Source organism: Plecotus auritus (genome assembly GCF_963455305.1).
Source record: "Plecotus auritus genome assembly, chromosome: 15".
NCBI classification, from domain to species: Eukaryota; Metazoa; Chordata; class Mammalia; order Chiroptera; family Vespertilionidae; genus Plecotus; species Plecotus auritus.
In genome coordinates, this window is record NC_137781.1 from 4,650,512 (window position 1) to 4,670,259 (window position 19,748).

Below are 19,748 nucleotides of genomic sequence, written 5' to 3' on the forward strand. Positions count from 1 at the left end.
CCCCAAGCTTCCTTCACTTCGCTCCCAAAGTCAGAGCGAGCGGCGGGCACCCGCAAGCTCGCACCCCCGCCGGCGGAGGGCTGGGGAGACCTACCTGGGCACCCAGATGACATCCTTCACAGCCAAGACCTTCACGGCCTGCAGGTGCTGGCTGAAGGCCTCGCCGTCCACGGGACTCAGCTCCTGCTCGGACCTGTCGGAACCGGCCGTGGGCTCGAGCAGCCGGTCCGAGCCCTCCCCGTCGGTGGAGAAGAGGACGCTGGAGGAACTGTCCGGCGACAGGGGGGCCCGCCGCGGCGGGGACGAGGAGCACGATGACATGGAACAGTAGTCGGTTAAGGAGTCCTGGTGCGTCAGGATCTGCGTGCCCAGCTCCTTGCTATATATGATGCTCACGTCTGCGATGGTGTCTGCCTTGGGCTCCTGCCGGCTGGCCACGTGGCCGTCCGGCGGCTCCAGGCCCGAGGGGTGCACGGGAAACAGGTCCCTCCCAGGGTTGGGGTCCCCGCAGAAGTAGCGGGCGCACAGCTGGTAGGTGGCCGAATGGTACATGACCAAGAGGTTGGCCCTGTCGTCCAGGCACCAGACCACCTCCTCGCCCCCGCAGTCCGAGCTGCACACGAGCGAGGTGACCGCCGAGGGGGCCGCGTAGGGCTCCAGCCGCCGGCTGATGTCCAGGCCGGTGCAGTCGATGACCAGCAGGCCCGGCCCGTTGCTGTACCAGACCTCGGACCCGCTGTTCACCACCTCCATGGCCGTCACGGGGTAGGGGTTCTGCCGCACGTCCTCGTCCGGGATGCCGAACTTGGACCTGTTGGCCGTGTGCGAGCACAGGTAGGAGCAGCCGTCTTCGGGGGCGCCCCGCGCCACGGGGAACGCCGCCACCAGCCCGTCCGCCAGGCCCGCCAGCACCAGGAAGGAATTCTGCCGGGAGAACAGGGGAAAGGGTCCTGAAAAGGCAGGGGTGCCTGGCCGGCAGGGCTCAGGGGTTGAGCGTTGACCTAGGGACCAGGAGGTCACGGTTCCATTCCAGGTCAAGGGCACATGCCCGGGTTGTGGGCTCGATCCCCAGGAGGGGGCGAGCAGGAGGCAGCCGATTCATGATTCTCTCTCATCATGGATGTTTCTCTCTCTCTCCCTCTCCCTTCCCTCTGAAATCAATAAAAATAGATTTAAAAAGAAAAAAGAACATTTATTGAAATCCTTCATCAGGGTTTTAGGCAAGAAACCGGTCCAGGCAGCCGATTCGGGGTGGCTCAGTGGTTAAGCATCAACCAATAAACCAGGAGGTCGCTGGTTCGATTCCCGGTCAAGGCACAGGCCCGGGTTGTGGGCTTCATCCCCAGTGTGGGGCGTGCAGGAGGCAGCCGATCCATGATTCTCTCTCCTCATGGATGTTTCTCTCTCTCTCTCTCCCTCTCTGAAATCAAGAAAAATAGATTAAAAAAAAAAAGAAAAGAAAAAGAAGGTGAAGATGAACAACAACAAAAGAAACGTGTATCGAAATCCTTCGTAGGGTTTTAGGACAGGAAGCAGCCCAGGCGAACAGGAGCTGTGTCTCTACGGAGCCCCGGTGCCGGCCCCAGCCAGGGCAGCGAGCACCAGGCCGGGCAGGGTGTGAGCGCGCGTGCAAGAATGCAGGGGTCTGCCGTCCTGTCCGCGGCCTCCGAGGGCAGGTACCCGGGCAGGGAGGCTCCGCACAGAGCCGGCTTTATTCCCTCTGGTCGTGCGGGTGGTGGTGCCTTGGCTCGGGGGAGGGGGGGGGGTGCGGGGGGGCGGGGGGAGGGCTCGGGCCGGCCGTGGCCTTAAATGATGCTTTGTGTCCTATTCTCTGGCACTCGGGGCCCCGAGCTGCCCCTGGCTCGCCCCGGGGGGCCACCATCGTAAGTGACTCTACGGCTGAGTTCAGACTTTTTCTTTCTTTTTTCTTTTTTTTTTTTAAAGAAAGGAACCTGTGCTCGGGTGGAGGGACCCTTCGGAAAGTACGAATAAGATCGTGTTCGCCGAAACCGGTGTGGCTCAGTGGATAGAGCGTCGGCCTGCGGACTGAAAGGTCCCGGGTTCAATTCCGGTCAAGGGCATGGACCTTGGTTGCGGGCACATCCCCAGTAGGAGGTGTGCAGGAGGCAGCTGATGGATGTTTCTCTCTCATCGATGTTTCTAACTCTCTATCCCTCTCCCTTCCTCTCTGTAAAAAATCAATAAAATATATTTAAAAAAAAAAAATAAGTTCATGTTCACCCAGCGCCATGGCCTGAAGCTCTGGGTACGTAATCCCCAGAGATCCTCTTTACAGTCTCTTTTTATGCCCATTGTACAGATGGGAAAACTGACATTGGATTATGACCGCCAACACGGTTTTTTTTCCTTCTTTTTAAGAGAGTGGAAGAGCCCCTTCAGGGCACATGCCCAGGTTGCGGGCTCCATCCCCAGGAGGGGGTGTGCAGGAGGCAGCTGATCCATGATTCTCTCTCATCATGGATGTTTCTCTCTCTCCCTCTCCCTTCCTCTCTGAAATCAATAAAATATATATATATATATATATATATATATATATATATATATATATATATATATGTATCTGGGGGGAGATGGAAGATATCTGTAAATACTATCAACAATAAAAAACACAATTAAATAAAAACAGAAAAACAGGAAACTTAAAAATAAATCAATATCCTATATAATAAAGAGGGAATATGCAAATTGACCCTCATGCCCTCACAAAGATGGCTGTCTACAACCAGGCCGGCAGGGGGGGTTAGTGAGGGACGACCAAAGGACTGAACAAGCAGGCTGCGTGGGGCGACTAGACCGGCAGGGGTGGGGGGGCAGTAAGAGGCGACCAGGCCAGCAGGGGGGGCAGTTAGGGGCGATCAGGCCGGTATGCAGAGGCAGTGAGGGGCAATCACGCCAGCAAAGCCAGAGGGGAGGGGGCCGTTAGGGGCGACCAGACAGGCAGGCAGGTGAGCGATTAGGAGCCAGCGGTCCAGGATTGTAAGAGGGATATCCGACTGCCGGTTTAGGCCCGAACTCCGGAATTGGGCCTAAACTGGCAGTCAGACATCCCCCAAGGAGTCCCGGATTGGAGAGGGTGCAGGCTGGGCTGAGGGGACCTCCCCACCTCCGTGCACAAATTTCATGCACCGGGCCTCTAATCCTACATAATCTTATATAATAAAAGCCTAATATGCTAAGTGTCCAACTATTCATTCGACCATCTGCTATGATGTGCACTGGCCACCAGGGGGTAGACGCTCCGACCAGTAGGTTAACTTGCTGCTTGGGTCTGGCTGGTTGGGACTGGCTGAGATGGGCTGGACACGCCCTGGAGCCCTCCCACGGTCCCTCCCCGGCCCTGACTGTGCACCTGTGGGGTCCCTTGGCCTGGCCTGCACCCTCTCACAATCCGGGACCCCTTGGGGGGGATGTCGGAGAGCTGCTTTCAGCCTGATCCCCGCAGGCCAGGCTGAGGGACCCCACTGGTGCATGAATCCATGCACCGGGCCTCTAGTATATACCTCGAAAAGCGTTTTGCACAAAATCTGGGGCTGTGGTATGTGCATGGAGAGCTTTGCCTTAGGGCAATGGTCAGCAAACTCATTCATCAACAGAGCCAAATAGCAACAGGACAACGATGGACATTTCTTTGGAGAGCCAAATGTCTTAAACTTAAACTTCTTCTAATGCCACTTCTTCAGCATAGACTCGCCCAGGCCGTGGTATTTTGTAGAAGAGCCACACTCAAGGGGCCAAAGAGCTGCGTGTGGCTCGCGAGCCGCCGTTTGCCGACCACGGCCTTAGTCTTACTGATCACGTGGGTTTTCCCCAACAGGCAGGGCCCTGATGATGGCCCCAGGTCCCCTGGGTTAAGGCTGACAGTGACCTGGGCTTGGTGGTCCGTCCAGGAGGGTGTGGCTATGCTCCCCCAATCCCCACAAGACCCGGCAGGGAGAGCCAGACCCTGTGCACGCACCTTCCCCCACCCACACCTCACCTTCTTCAACACAGGCACCGCCAGGAAGCAGGTGACCACGGCCGGCGTGTCCAAGGCCCGCTGGGGCGTGTTTAAGGGGCACATGCCCTTGAGGCTGTAGATGTAGATCTTTTGGTCCTGCAGAGGCAGACGGGCCGCGTGAGACCCGGCGCACACGGGCCAGAGGTCCCTGCGGGGCCCGCTCGGCCTCGGGGTCCCTTTGGGCCTTGGAGAGGAACGCGTCTATAGGCTCTCTGGTCGCTCTGTTCTTTGTAGGAACTTGGGAAACGACGGGGTTGTCTAACGAAGAAAAGTGAAATTGCCCATCCTGTTCCCCAGAGAAACCCCACTGTTGGGGTGTGAGGCACCCATCTTCCTTCCTTCCTTCCTTCCTTCCTTCCTTCCTTCCTTCCTTCCTTCCTTCCTTCCTTTCTCTTTCTTTTCTTTCTTCCTTCCTTTCCTTTCTTTCTCTTTCTTTCTTTCTCTTTTCTTTCTTCCTTCCTTCTTTCCCTTCTTTCTCTTTCTTTCTTCCTTTCTCTTTCTCTCCTTCCTTCCTTCCTTCCTTCCTTCCTTCCTTCCTTCCTTCCTTCCTTCCTTCCTTCCTTCCTTCCTTCCTTTCTCTCTTTCTCTCCTTCCTTCCTTCCTTCCTTCCTTCCTTCCTTCCTTCCTTCCTTCCTTCCTTCCTTCCTTCCTTCCTTTTCTTTCTTTCTCTCTTTCTCTCTCTCTTTCTATATATATTTCATTGATTTCAGAGAGGAAGGGAGAGTGAGAGAGGAACATCCATGATGAGAGAGAATCATAGATCGGCTGTCTCCTGAACGCCCCCCTACTGGGGATCGAGCCCACAACCCGGGCATGTGCCCTGACCAGGAATGGAACTGTGACCTCCTGGTTCCTAGGTCTGGACGGTCAACCACTGAGCCTGCCGGGCCCGATGTCCTGTATTTAGAGGGGGTAGACCTGGCTCCCAGAGTTGGCCGCCTGACGAGAGCCCTGCATGGGGTGGGGGCTCGGGGCTCAGGGGTGGAGAGGTGGGGGGGTACCTCGGTGGCCGTCCACAGAGAGCCCTGCATGGGGTGGGGGCTCGGGGGTGGAGGGGGGGGGTACCTCGGTGGCCGTCCACAGAGAGCCCTGCATGGGGTGGGGGCTCGGGGGTGGAGAGGTGGGGGGTGGAGAGGTGGGGGGTGGAGAGGCGGGGGGCGGAGAGGTCGGGGTGGGGGGGTACCTCGGTGGCCGTCCACAGAGAGCCCTGCATGGGGTGGGGTGGGGGCTCGGGGCTCGGGGGTGGAGAGGTCGGGGCGGGGGGTACCTCGGTGGCCGTCCACAGGGAGCCCTGGACCTTGATCTGGCAGCTGAGCCTCATGCCCGGGCAGCCCATCCTGTGCGCTTCCAGGAGGCCCTTCTCCGTGTTCACCACCGTGTAGTTCCTACAGGGGCCGGCGGTCGTGCGGTCAGCGCAGGGGGCCGGGAGCCGCCTCCCTCGTCCCGGCCTGGCCTGTGGCAACCGTGGAGGAGGAGGAGAACCGGCGACGGGTGGAACCAGACCTCCTGGTTCGTGGGCTGACGCTCAACCACTGAGCCACACCGGCCAGGCCGTTTTACGTCTCTTAATCACAGACCTGTATGTGTGCATGTCCATATGTGTGGACTCATGTTTTCGTTTTAAAAAAAAAAAAAAGTTTTTTTTTTTTTTTTAATATATTATTCATTTCAGAGAGGAAGGGAGAGGGAGAGAGAGATCCATCATTGATCAGCTTCCTGCATGCCCCCTAGTGAGGATCGAGCTTGCCACCTAGGCATGTGCCCTTGACCGGAATCGAACCCGGGACTCTTCAGTCCGCAGGCTGATGCTCTATCCACGGAGCCACACTGGCTAGGGCAGCCGTGGGCAAACTACGGCCCGCGGGCCAGATCCGGCCCGTTCGGCTGTTCTATCCGGCCCGCGGAGCAGAAAGAGCGGAGGGTTCTCTTGCTCTCCCCTCCGCTCCTTTACTTTGAATTTATATTAGTTCACACAAACACTCCATCCATGCTTTTGTTCCGGCCCTCCGGTCCAGTTTAAGAACCCATGGTGGCCCTCGAGTCAAAAAGTTTGCCCACCCCTGGCTAGGGCTAAAATATGTTTTTATTGATTTTTTTTTTTTTTTTTAAGACAGAGAGGAAGGGAGAGAGAGAGAGAAACATTGATCGGCCACCTCCTGCACTCTCACGTGCCCCGACCAAGGATGGAGCCCCAAACCTGGGCACGTACCCTGACCGGGAATCAAACCGGCGACCTTTCGGTTCCTGGGTTGCTGCTCAACCGACCGAACCACACCGGCCGGAGCAGTTTTCTCTCTTGAGGAGTCTCCGTCAGGCTTCCAATCCATCATGCACTAAACATCTCTCACCATGGTCACCCCCGACCGGCCCCCCACCCCATGGCCGCCCCCTCTCTGACACCAGCACGGTGTGGCAAGCCTCCAGGCCTTACCTGGACTCCTCCTTCCCGTCCCACAACACCACGGTGTACTCCTGCCTCTGCGACGAGAAGAAGGCGGTCTGCTTCCCACAGGGCAGCTGGTACTTGAAGGTGGCGAAGGTCGGGTCCTTCATCTGGCTCACCACGGACACGGCCAGCGGTCGCTGAGGGAGAGAGGCCGCCATGGCCGTGAGCGGGGTCGCTTAACCACCAGACGAATGTCCATTCTGCCTATGAAACCGACCGTCTTGAACCAGGGAGGAAGGAGTGGACGCCACTCGTTCAAGACTCAGCTGAGCCCTAGCCGGTGTGGCTCAGCGGGCAGAGCGTCGGCAATGGATAGAGCAGACTGAAGGGTCCCAGGTTTGATTCTGGTCAAGGGCACGTGCCCGGGTGACGGGGCGTGCAGGAGGCAGCTGATCCATGATTCTCTCTCATTAGTGATGTTTCTATCTCTCTCTCCCTCTTCCTTTCTTTCTAAAATCAATTAAAAAAACAGCCCTAACCGGTTTGGCTCAGTGGATAGAGCGTCGGCCTGCGGACTGAAGGGTCCCGGGTTCGATTCCGGTCAAGGGCGTGTACCTTGGTTGCGGGAACATCCCCAGTGGGGGGTGTGCAGGAGGCAGCTGATGGATGTTTCTCTCTCATCGATGTTTCTAACTCTCTATCCCTCCTCTCTGTAAAAACATCAATAAAATATATTAAATAAAAATAAATAAAATCAATTAAAAAAACAACAAAAGACTCAACTGAAGCAAGAGACAAAACATACGCCAGAAGCAGACCCTCCGAGGCATCTGGGTCACCGTTGTCCATGGCAACTATATTCCCATCCCCCAAGCCCAGGAGTGCAGAATCACTGAATCTTGTAAAGAAACGTTCTCAGACCTCATTTACTACCAATACCTTACACTCGCACTTTCGAAAGTGGTAAGTGTGGCTTAAATGCGAAACCACTGGCCTTTTCTGAAAACAACTCGCTTTATTGATGATCTAGTCATTAAATGTTATTGATTTCAGAGAGGAAGAGAGAGGAAGAGAGAGAGACAGAAACATCAATGAGAGAGAATCATGGGTCGGCTGCCTCCTGCATGCCCCCTACTGGGGATCGAGCCTGCAACCCGGGCATGTGCCCTGACCACGGAGCCACACTGAATGGACAGCAACTCGCTTTAAAATGATCGTGAAGCTCCTGTTTCTCATGAGCTAACTTGCTCCGCGTTACTCTCCAAAGAGCCCTCTACGTTCCCTGCTCCTGCACGGGGCCCGCCTTGCCATCCAGGGGCGGGCATGCTTTACCCGCACGATGATGCTACACAGACGCTGGGGAGGAAAAGGGAGCTCACTTGTCTTGAGAGTGATACGCACCCCACAGAACTGATCTGAATGTCTGAGGAGCAGTGAAGACCCTCTTTCTAGAAGAGGGGAGCAGGGAGGAGTGGCCCTCTAGGTTCTCAGCCCTTCGGGAAGGCTGGGCAGGGGCAGCCGTCCACGTGGCCCCGGGAGACCCCAGCCTCCATCCACCACAGCGGCCGGAGGGGCTGGGCGCCAGGCCCTGCGCTCCCAGGTACCTTCTCGGGCTTTGTGTCCCAGCACTCCATCATGAGCGCCTGCAGCCGATGGAACTGCACCTCCTCCGGCTGCCCCAGGACCGGGCGGATGCCCTTGGACAGCTTCTTGGCGATCTGCAGCTGGTGGTGGCCCAGCGCGGGCCGCTGTCCCGACAGCAGCTCATAGAGCACCATCCCGTACGAGAACATGTCTACCTGGGCGGGGAGGCAAGGCGAGTCAGGGCCCCCGCCTGGGCCCAGCTGCTCTCGCCAGCTGGCCCTCAGGTGGACGGGGGAGGGAGGTACCTTTAGGCAAGGAGATCATGGGCCCTGTCCAAAGGGAGGCACTCACCGACCCACCCATCCATCATCCATCCACCCATCATCATCCTTCTCTCCATCCACCCATCCATCATCCATCCATCCATCCACCCATCATCATCCTTCTCTCCATCCACCCATCCATCATCCATCTATCCATCCACCAATCCACCTATCCATCATCCATCCATCCATCATCCATCATCCATCCACCCATCATCATCCATCATCCATCATCCTTCTCTATCCACCCATCCATCATCCATCTATCTATCCATCCACCCATCCATCATCCATCCACCCATCATCATCCTTCTCTCCATCCACCCATCCATCATCCATATATCCATCCACCCACCCATCCATCATCCATCTATCCATCTATCCATTCACCCATCCATTATCCATCGACCCATCCATCATCCATCTCTCCATCCATCCATTCACCCTCCCACCCATCATCATCCATCCACCCATCATCATCCATCTCTCCATCCATCCACCCGCCCACCCATCTATCATCCATCTCTCCATCCATCCACCCACCCATCCATCATCCATCTCTCCATCTATCCATCCACCCGCGCACCCATCCATCATCCATCCACCCAACATCATCCATCTCTCCATCCATTCACCCACCCACCCATCATCTATTTGTCCATTTGTCCATCATCCATCCAACCATCCATCATCCATCTGTACATCCATCACTCATCTGTCTGTCCATCCATCCATCCATCCATCCATCCATCCATGGCTTGCCTGACATGGGGCCGGGGCCCTGAGCTGGGTACCTTCTCATCGTACACGATGCGCGGCCTGATCTCCGGGGCCTGGTAGCCGGGCGTGCCCTCCACGCCCAGGGCGCCCTCGTGGAAGGACTGCCTGGAGATGCCATAGTCCGACAGCTTGATGTTCACGTGCTCCTTGACGTCCAGAGACCAGACCAGGATGTTGTCGGACTTCAGGTCACAGAAGATGATGTTCTTCTTGTGCAGGTAGGCCAGGCCCGAGGCGATCTGGTAGGCGGTCTTCTGGGTGAGCATGTGGCCCAGGGGCATGTAGGAAGAATCTTTGCAAAGAGAGACACATCAAACGATCATCAGCACAACTGTCCTTCTTTCTTATTTATTCATTTAAAAAAATATTTTTAATTTTTTCAGAGAGGAACGGAGAGAGAGAGAGAGAATCATGGATCAGCTGCCTCCTGCACTACTGGGGACGGAGCCTGCAACCTGGGCATGTGCCCTGACCAGGAACCGAACTATGACCTCCTGGTTCATAGGTCGACGCTCAACCACTGAGCCACGCTGGCTGGGCCAGCCACAGACTCCTGGACCTCCCAGGAGCAGCCACCTCCCCGGCTACGGAAGGTTCCGGGAGCGGCGGGCACCTTTGGCGTTCTCGGACAGCACGGTGTTGAGGCTGCCCAGCGGGGCGAGCTCCAGGGCGAAGCAGAGCGGGTGGATGCTGATGCCGATGAGGGACACGATGCAGGGGTGCTGCAGGGCGTGCAGCATGCTGGCCTCCTGCCGGAACTCCGAGAAGTTCTTCATGGCGTCCGTGGCCCGCAGGTGCCTCAGCATGGTGTCTGCAGGGGACGGCGCGGCATCAGTTCACACGCATTTTATTTAAAAAAATTATTTTAAAAAAATTAATTTCAGAGAGGAAGGGAGAGGGAGAGACAGAAACATCCATGATGAGAGAGAATCATGGACCGGCTGCCTCCTGCACGCCCCACACTGGGAATCGAGTCCACAACCCGGCATGTGGCCTGACCGGGAATCGAACCGTGACCTCTCAGTTCATAGGTTGGCGCTCAACCACTGAGTCACACTGGCCTGGCTATATGCTTTTTAGAATCTCTGATTTCTCTCCCTCTCCCTCTCTCAAATCCATTTTAAAAAGGGTATATCTATAATAATACAAGGGTAATATGCTAATTAGACTGGACGTCCTTCCGGACGTCATTCCAGACATCCTTCCAGACAAAGCTGGGGCCAGAGCGAAGCCTGGGTCCTGGGTGCCTGGAGGGGAGCCTGGGTCCTGGGTGCCTGGAGGGGAGCCTGGGTCCTGGGTGCCTGGAGGGGAGCCTGGGTCCTGGGTGCCTGGAGGGGAGCCTGGGTCCTGGGTGCCTGGAGGGGAGCCTGGGACCTGGGTGCCTGGAGGGGAGCCCGGGTCCTGGGTGCCTGGAGGGGAGCCCGGGTCCTGGGTGCCTGGAGGGGAGCCCGGGTCCTGGGTGCCTGGAGGGGAGCCCGGGTCCTGGGTGCCGGAGGGAAGCCCGGGTCCTGGGTGCCTGGAGGGGAGCCTGGGTCCTGGGTGCCTGGAGGGGAGCCCGGGTCCTGGGTGCCTGGAGGGGAGCCCGGGTCCTGGGTGCCGGAGGGAAGCCCGGGTCCTGGGTGCCGGAGGGAAGCCAGTGCTGGCAGCCGGGGGAAGGAAGGCCTACTCTTGCATGAATATTCGTGCATCGGGCCTCTAGCGTATTTAAAAAAAAAAATTAAAAGAAAAGCAAGGAGGCAGGGTCGTGCTCACCGGCTGGGGCGTTGGCGAAGTTCTTGAACTTCTTGATCTGGAAGCGCTTCACAGCCACGGGCCGGCCTTGGTAGCGGGCGCGGTAGATGATGGTGCCGCTGCCGCCCTGGCCCAGCACGCTGCTCTCGTCCTCGCTGTGTTCCAGCTTGCTGTTCTCCAGGAAGAGCCTGGGGGGGACACGGCTCCGGTGAGGACAGGCGCCCGCCCTCCTCCCTGAGCTCCCGGGGGAGGAGGGTGGCGCTTTGCGGGCGGGGTTGGGCCCCGGTTGAAGTTCCCAGAGAGCCTGTGCTGGACCCTGGATCCTGCTCAGACCGCTGGGTTCCTCAACCCCTGGACAGGGGCGCAATTTAGGAACCGTGCTACAGCCTGGCCGGCGTGGCTCAGCGGTGGAGCGTCGACCTAGGAACCGGGAGGTCAGGGTTCGATTCCCGGTCAGGGCACAGGCCCGGGTTGCTGGGTCGATCCCCAGGAGGGGGCGTGCAGGAGGCAGCCGATCCATGATTCTCTCTCATCATGGAAGTTCCTCTCTTTCTCTCTCCCTTCCTCTCTGAAATCAATAAAAATATATTTTATTTTATTTTTTTTTCTAAAGTATTTTTTATTTCCTTTTTTTTTAAAGAATAAATCTTTATTCAGATTATTACAATTGTTTCTCCTTTTTCCCCCCATAGCTCCCCTCCACCCGGTTCCCACCCCACCTTCTGCCCTTACCTCCCCCCCACTGTCCTCATCCATGCGTGTATGATTTTTGTCCAGTCTCTTCCTGAACCCCCCATACCCCTTTCCCCCTGAGAATTATCAGTCCACTCCCTTTCTATGCCCCTGATTCTATTATATATATATTTTTAAATATATTTTTATTGATTTTTTACAGAGAGTAAGGAAGAGGGATAGATAGTCAGAAACATCGATGAGAGAGAAACATCGATCAGCTGCCTCTTGCACACCTCCTACTGGGGATGTGCCCGCAACCAAGGTACATGCCCTTGACCGGAATCGAACCTGGGACCTTTCAGTCCGCAGGCCGACGCTCTATCCACTGAGCCAAACCGGTTTTGGCCTGATTCTATTATATTCACCAGATTATTCTGTTCCTCAGGTTTTTAATTCACTTGATTTAATAAAAATATATTTAAAAAAAAAATCAATGGAAAAATATCCCTGGGTAAGGATTACCCAATAAATAAGTAGATACATACAAGTCCCCTGGGCCAGGGCGGGAGGCGGTGGCTGCCGCAGCCGCCAGCACCCAGGGTGGCGTACCTGGCCGGGAAGTCGGTCATGAACAGCTCGGGCACCAGCTCCTGGAGGGGCACAGGGAGGTCGGGGTGCCTGGGGCAGGCGATGAAGTCCCGCTCGATGGCCATCAGCACGCAGTCCTCCATGTCGAAGTACTGCGCGCCCTCCGCTTTCTCGCTGGGGTCGGTGTGCTGGGCCCAGGAGGCCTCGCACACCGGGCAGGGCACGTACTGCTCCATCAGGGGTGTCCCGTCGCTCTCCGTGGCCGTCAGGGCTAAATGGGGACAGAGTGGGGGACAGCTCGGAGAATGGTGGCTGCAGGGGGGCAGGGGGCGTCCCGGAGCAGCACCTGCAAACGCGGCCTGGGGGGGCCCTCCAAGAAGGGGGGGCGGTCTGTGTGCTCTCGCTCGGCCCTCAGATTGTGCCTGAAACATGACTATTGCACTGAGCTTCCTTTTGAAAAATATTTTTATAAACTTCAGAGAGGAAGGGAGAGGGGGAGAGAGAGAGAGAGAGACATCCATGATGAGAGAGCATGATGGATCGGCCGCCTCCTGCACGCCCCCTACTGGGGATGGAGCCCACAACCCGGGCGTGTGCCCTGACCGGGAATCGAACTGTGACCTCCTGGTTCCTAGGTCGACGCTCAACCACTGAGCCACACCAGCTGGGCTCACAACCCACTCCCTGCTCGCTCAGCCGCCAGCCTTTAGAGGGAAGGGGGAGGGCTCCCCGGGAGGAGGCAGCCCAGTTTTGGCCCATGCCCCATGGCCTCCTCCCTGGAGAATACCCTGTGGTTCCCCATATCTGCTCCCGGAGCAAAACAAACAGCCGGAGGGCCCGAACCATCACTTCAAAGAGTATTTTCTTTGGGCGGACAGTCAAAGGCTTTGAAAAGGGCCGTGTGGGTGGCTGAGCCCCTGTGGGATCGGGGTGGAGGCGGGGGGGGGGGGGGGGGGGGGCAGGCAGGGAAGGGGAAGGCGGGCTCCCCAGCCCTTGCTGGTTTGGCTCAGTGGATAGAGTGTCAGCCCGTGGACTGAAGGTTCGATTCCCGTCAAGGGCATGCATCTCAGTGGCAGGCTCGGTCCCCAGCCCTGGTCGGGTCTTTGGGTGGGAGGCAACGAATCAGTGTGTCTCTCTCACATCGATGTTTCTCTCTCTCTGTCTCTCCCTCTCTCCCCATCCCTTCCACTCTCTCTAAAATTAAATGGAGCCGGAACCAGTTTGGCTCAGTGGATAGAGCATCAGCCTGTGGACTGAAGGGTCCCAGGTTCGATTCTGGTCAAGGGCATGTACCTTGGTTGCGGGCACATCCCCAGTAGGAGGTGTGCAGGAGGCAGCTGATGGATGTTTCTCTCTCATCGATGTTTCTAACTGTCTATCCCTCTCCCTTCCTCTCTGTAAAAAATAAAAATAAAAAAATAAATGGAAAAATAACCTTGGGTGAGGGTTAACAACAACAAAAATTGGCATATAAGTGGACCCCCACGGTTTAAACCCACCTTGTTCAAGGGGCGCTACACTAACACAAATAAAGACGGAGTTCAAGAACTTTCTCTTAGTTCCTTTGGGGTGGCTCAGGAGTTGAGCGTCGACCTAGGAACCAGGAGGTCACGGTTCCATTCCGGTCAGGGCACATGCCCGGGTTGTGGGCTCCATCCCCAGTAGGGGGTGTGCAGGAGGCAGCCGATCAATGATTCTCTCTCATCATGGATGCTTCATTCTCTCTCCCTCTCCCTTCCTCTCTGACATCATTGAAAAAAAATATGAAAACAAACAAACATTCTCTCACCGGGAAACCACTGATCGATCAAGGAGTTGACGTGGTCGGTGATGAAGGCCATGGCCGAGAAGTCCCTCATCTCCGACTGGCAGATGATTTTTATCCCTCCGCTCTTCTTCTTCTTCCAGTTCACGTCCGAGGACTCCACGCTGGCCCCGGAGACAAGGAGGACTCCACTGTGATGGGGCCGTGCAGGACCCTGGGACGTCTCCTTGCCTCCGGGGTGAGGACCGACCCGCAGGGACCCCCAGGCTCCCTGTGCTCGGCCAGGACTGTCAGGGGTGGGGATGGGGGGGGATCCTGCATTTGTGTATTTGTGTGCATGGCCCCGCCTTGTCCACATACGGCCCCCGACACGGTGACCTGGACGTGCTGAGGGCTTTGCAGCAAGGGGTGCGCAGGCTGGGACCTGGGTGTGACCTGGGAACGTTCTTTCTCCCCGGGACCACGGTATTCTCATCGGCCACGTGGCCACCGTGACCCTGAACTAGAAACATCGCCGTGGAAGCAGCGGACACCGAGAATGGAGCCGGTCAGGCGCTCAGAGGAAGTCACTCTCCCCCACGCCCTTCTTTTCTCACTGAAGAATATTTTGAAAAATTCATTGTAAATATTGTAGACGAGCCCGGCCTGCCTGGCTTGTTAACCTATGAACATGGAGGTCATGGTTCGATTCCGGGTCAGGGCACATGCCCGGGTTGTGGGCTCGATCCCCAGTGTGGGGCGTGCAGGAGGCAGCCGATCCGTGATTCTCTCTCATCATTGATGTTTCTCTCTCTCTCTTCCTCCCATGTTTCTTTGTGAGGAACTTCCTCCCGCACAGCACTAAGTTCTTCCTTTATTTTATTTTATTTTTTTGTCAATCCTCACCCGAGGATCTTTCTCCATTGATTTATAGAGAGCGTGGACGGGAGGCAGAGAGACACAGAGAGAGACACATGGACGGGAGAGAGACACATCGATTGCTTGCCTCCCAGACCAGGGCCATCGGATCGATCCTGCAACCGAGGTACGTGCCCTTGAGCGGGATCGAACCCGGGACCCTTCAGTCCTGGGGCCGATGCTCTATCCACTGAGCCACACCGGCTAGGGCGTAAGTGCTTCCTTTGAAACAGTGGCTTCCTGGGCCATCTTTTCTCTCGGGTCTAATAAATGCCACGCTGCTTCCCCCCAACCCCTCCGGAAACTGAAAAAAAAAAAAAAAAACCCAAAAAAACAAACACCCCCCACTCTGGCTCTTTCGGATCATCCTCTGTTCCTGGGAGAAGGATGCTGGGGACGGTGGACAAGAGTAGGAATGAGAGCACCGATTATTCTAAAAGGCTAGTCCAGGGGTCCTCAAACTTTTTAAACAGGGGGCCAGTTCCCTGTCCCTCAGACCGTTGGAGGGCCGGACTATAGTTTAAAAAAAAAAAAACGATGAACAAATTCCTATGCGCACTGCGGGCCCGGGACGCGTCGGCTGCTAAGCAGGACAGGCAGCGGCCCCCGGCGGGCCGGATCCATGTCCTCGGCGGGCCGCACGTGGCCCGCGGGCCGTAGTTTGAGGACGCCTGGTTCCACAGGGGCAGCCACAGGCAGGCAATGCCTAGAGCAAGGCACGTTGGGAAAGCTCGGAGCTCCCACGCCCCACCCGCGTGCACGCCGGCCTCCCAGTGTTCCCCCAAACCGTGGGCGCCCCGGCACCCTCTCTCTCACCAGCTGCCGTCATGAGCTGCTCTCGGGAGCAGAACTGGACGCCCGGAGGCCAGCCCCCCCCGGCCCCCGCCCCCGCCCCGGGGGAGGCTCCGTGGCGGCCCCGTCCCGGGTCCCCACCTGAGGTAGCCCCCATCAAACGTGACCAGGAGCCCTTCCTGCCAGTAGATGGTCTGGTTCCTCTTCACCCGGAAAGTACTGCAGCGATTCCTCTGGTTGCCGGCAAAGCTGTAGATGGTGACCCTCCTGTGCCGGCTCTTGCTGTGTTTCTTCGTCTCGAACAGCTGCCGCGACAGGCAAGACCCTGCGTGAGGGCCCCCGCGCTCCTCGCCGGCCCCGGGGCCCTGTCATGACCACCGATCACGGTCTCCCCCACCCCAGCCTCCCCCACTGGGCATCCAGCTGCCCGATCCAGCTGCCCGGGGCAAGTGTGCGTGACGGGCAGGGGCCCCGAGGGATCCCTGCGAACGGATGCCCGGGTTGTGGGCTCGCGCGAGGGTCTCCCCCCAGAGACTGTTCAAGTCTGGCCCTCCCTGATTTTACAAGCAAAAATGTAAATGAGGGCAATACAGCCCGGCCGGCTGTGGCTCAGGGGTTGCGTGTCAACCTAGGAACCAGGAGGTCACGGCTCGATTCCCGGTCAGGGCACAGGCCTTCTCTCCTGGACTGAGATGCTGGGGAAAGAATGGTTTTTCTTTTTTCTTTTTTTTTTTTTTAATATATTTTATTGATATTTTTACAGAGAGGAAGGGAGAGGGATAGAAAGCCAGAAACATCGATGAGAGAGAAACATCGATCAGCTGCCTCCTGCACACCCCCCACTGGGGACGTGCCCGCAGCCAAGGCACATGCCCTTGACCGGAATCGAACCCGGGACCCCTCAGTCCGCAGGCCGACGCTCTATCCACTGAGCCAAACTGGCTTCGGCTTTCTTTTTCTTTTTTAATAAAAAAAATATTTTTATTGATTTCAGAGAAGAAGGGAGAGAGAGGGAGAGAAACATCAATGATGAGAGAGAATCATGGATCGGCTGCCTCCTGCACGCCCCCTACTGGGGATTGAGCCCTCAACCCGGGCATGCGCCTGACACCGAACCGTGACCTCCTGGTTCCTAGGTCGAGCCAGGCTGGCCGGGTGGGAAAACGGTTTTTGCTCAAACCCTTCCAGCCAAGGGCATCGCTCCCCCTCAAGGAGGGCACAATGGCAGGTGCCTTACCTGCATCCTCCCCCTCCCCGTCCCCACGGAGAAACCAACCGCCACTACCTGGAGGTCCATCTCCGCCAGGCTGATCAGCATCCGCGCGATGAGCCTTTGCCAGAAGCCGACGGGCACGAAGCTCATCTTGAACACCCTCTGGATGGTGTTGGCCGTGGGGTGCCGCATGCCGTGCGTGTCCAGGCCCGGCTTGGCCGGGAGGAGATGTGGCAGGAGGTAGCTGAAACACACCGAATGGCTCTGTGAGCCTTCACAGGGTCCCGGGTTCGATTCCCGGGCAAGGGCACGTACCCCGGTTGCAGGCTCGACCCCTGGCCCTGGTCGGGGCACATGCCCGAGGCAACCCATGGATGTGTCTCTCTCACATCAATGTTTCTGTCTCTCTCTCTCTCTCCCCCTCCCTTCCACTCTCTCTAAAAAGGAGAAAAGTATCCCATTAATATAAATAAAAATATCCCTAAATAAATAAATAAATAAATAAATAAATAAAGGGCACTGTGAATCTTCAGACCCAGTTCTGGGGGTGGGGAGGGGCCCTAACCCCAGTAGAAAGGTGCCTTCTTTCTAAGGCCTTGGAATTTTATTTTTATTTTCGTATTTATTTACTTATTTATTTAAATATATTTTATTGATTTTTTTACAGAGAGGAAGGGAGAGGGATAGAGAGTTAGAAACATCGATCAGCTGTCTCCTACACACCCCCTACTGGGGATGAGCCCTCAACCAAGGTACATGCCCCTGACCGGAATCAAACCTGGGACCCTTCAGTCCGCAGGCCGATGCTCTATCCACTGAGCCACACCGGTTAGGGCTGGAATTTTATTTTTAGGAAGAAAGCAGTTAGGAATAAATGCTCCAATGTCCCCCCAATGGCTGGTGTGGCTCCGTGGTTGAGCATCGACCCAGGAACCAGGAGGTCACAGTTTGATTCCCGGTCAAGGGCTCATGCCCGGGTTGCGGGCTCCATCCCCAGTAGGGGGCGTGCAGGAGGCAGCCGGTCCATGATTCTCTCTCATCATGGATGTTTCTGTCTCTCTCTCCCTCTCCCTTCCTCTCTGACATCAATAAAAAGCGAACAATCATATATATCTTTAAAAGAATCCCTCGTTCCAAGAGAACTCGAAGACGGGCACCATGAATGTAGTTAGCGAGGTCGCCAAGACAGAGGCGAGACCGAGGCTGTCAAAAGACACAAAACCCTCTGCGGTCCCAAACGTGCCAGACAGAGCCCGTCGCCGCGGCTGCCCTGCATCCTGGGCCGGGGCGGGGGGGCGGGCGGGGCTCACAATGACCTTGGGACACGGCCGAGGAAAAACAAACACAGCTGCACGGGGCCCCGGGACAATGCCGATATTGGGGTCAGAGCAACGTCTCCCGGCTCTCCCCGCTGTTTATTGCTCTTGGCGAATGGAGCCGGCAGGGCCGCCTTTAAAGTCAGAGGAGGCTGTTTGTGCAAAAGAGGGGCGTTGGGTGCGCGCACTCCGGCATCACCGCGTCGCTCAGCTGTTCTTGGCCGTGGTCGCTTGAAAACAGCTGGAAGCGGGAGGTCCTTCCAAGAGTTATTTTTTAACACACACACACACACATATATATATATGTGTGTGTGTGTGTGTGTGTGTATATATGTGTGTGTGTGTATGTATATATATGTGTGTGTGTATATATATATGTGTGTGTGTGTATATATATGTGTGTGGGTGTGTATATATGTGTGTGTGTATATATATATGTGTGTGTGTGTATATATATGTGTGTGGGTGTGTATATATATGTGTGTGTATATATATATGTGTGTGTGTATATATATATGTGTGTGTGTGTGTGTGTATGTGTGTGTGTGTATAAATATATATATATTTATTTATTTTTTATTTTCTTTTTATTATTTTTACACTAGAAGCCCGCTGCACGAAGATTCGTGCAATAGGCCTTCCTTCCCCCGGCTGCTGGCACCAGTTTTCCTCCGGCACCCGGGACCCAGCCCTTCGCTCTGGCCGCCTTCCGTCTTCTCCGCTCTGGCTGGAGCGCTGCTCCTGAGGCTCCCTCCGCCCCCCGCCAACGGGCCACTCCGTGCTTGTGTATGCAAATTAACCCATCATCTTTGTTGGGTTAATTTGCATACTCACTCCTGATTGGCTGGTGGGCGTCAGTAGGTACAACCAATTTGCATATTTCTCTTTTATTAGTGTAGATATGTTCAAGAGTTTTTATGGAGCCCTAGCGAGTTTTGCTCAGTGGACAGAGGTTCAGTCTGCAGACTGAAGGGTCCCGGGTTCAATTCCGGTCAAGGGCACATACCTCGGTTGCAGGCTCCTCCCCGGCCTGGGCCCTGGTTGGGCGGGGCATGAGCAGGAGGCAACCCATAGATGTGTTTCTCTCACATCAATATTTCTCTCTGTCTTTCCCCTCTCTCTTCTACTCTGTCTAAAAGTCAGTGGAAAAATATCCTCGGGTGAGGATTTTAAAAAAAAGTTTTTATTGATTGCAGAGGGAGGAAGGGAGAAGGAGAGATAGAGAAACATCAATGATGAGAGGGAATCATGGATTGGCTGCCTCCTGCATGGCCCCTACTGGGGATCAGGCCCACAACCCAGGCATGTGCCCTGACTGCGGACCAAAGGGTCCCGGGTTCGATTCTGGTCAAGGGCACGTACCTCAGTTGCAGGCTCCTCCCGGCCTGGGCCCTGGTTGGGGCGCATGCAGGAGGCAACCCATTGATGTGTCTCTCTCACATCCACGTTTCTCTCTCTCCCACTCCCTCCCTTCCACTCTCTCTAAAAATCAATGGAAAAATATCCTCGGGTGAGGATTCACCACAACAAAAAGACAGCTGTGCATGGAAAGAAATAGCCAGCCGAACAGGCCGCAGGTCACCACGGCCCATCTCTGGAGAAAACCTGGTCTGAGGCCCCAGCAGCTGCGGCCCCCGACTCCTCCCTCCCCCCTCCCTGGAGCTGCCCACACAGCCCGGT

General features: G+C 56.2%; 1 protein-coding gene across 1 annotated transcript in view; it reads right to left on the reverse strand.

Annotated features, from left to right (window-relative positions):
* Nucleotides 1–19,748, reverse strand: part of LRRK1 (leucine rich repeat kinase 1) — a 68,930-nt gene that overhangs the window by 3,513 nt on the left and 45,669 nt on the right. The window contains exons 21-32 of the mRNA XM_080651776.1: nucleotides 16,825–16,996; nucleotides 15,681–15,844; nucleotides 13,875–14,014; nucleotides 12,107–12,356; nucleotides 10,844–11,010; nucleotides 9,705–9,902; nucleotides 9,106–9,383; nucleotides 8,009–8,203; nucleotides 6,450–6,601; nucleotides 5,286–5,403; nucleotides 3,998–4,114; nucleotides 95–924 (exon numbers count right to left, since the gene is read on the reverse strand). Of these exons, the coding sequence (XP_080507902.1) occupies nucleotides 95–924; nucleotides 3,998–4,114; nucleotides 5,286–5,403; nucleotides 6,450–6,601; nucleotides 8,009–8,203; nucleotides 9,106–9,383; nucleotides 9,705–9,902; nucleotides 10,844–11,010; nucleotides 12,107–12,356; nucleotides 13,875–14,014; nucleotides 15,681–15,844; nucleotides 16,825–16,996 (2,781 nt within the window). The remainder of the gene's footprint in view (nucleotides 1–94; nucleotides 925–3,997; nucleotides 4,115–5,285; nucleotides 5,404–6,449; nucleotides 6,602–8,008; nucleotides 8,204–9,105; nucleotides 9,384–9,704; nucleotides 9,903–10,843; nucleotides 11,011–12,106; nucleotides 12,357–13,874; nucleotides 14,015–15,680; nucleotides 15,845–16,824; nucleotides 16,997–19,748) is intronic.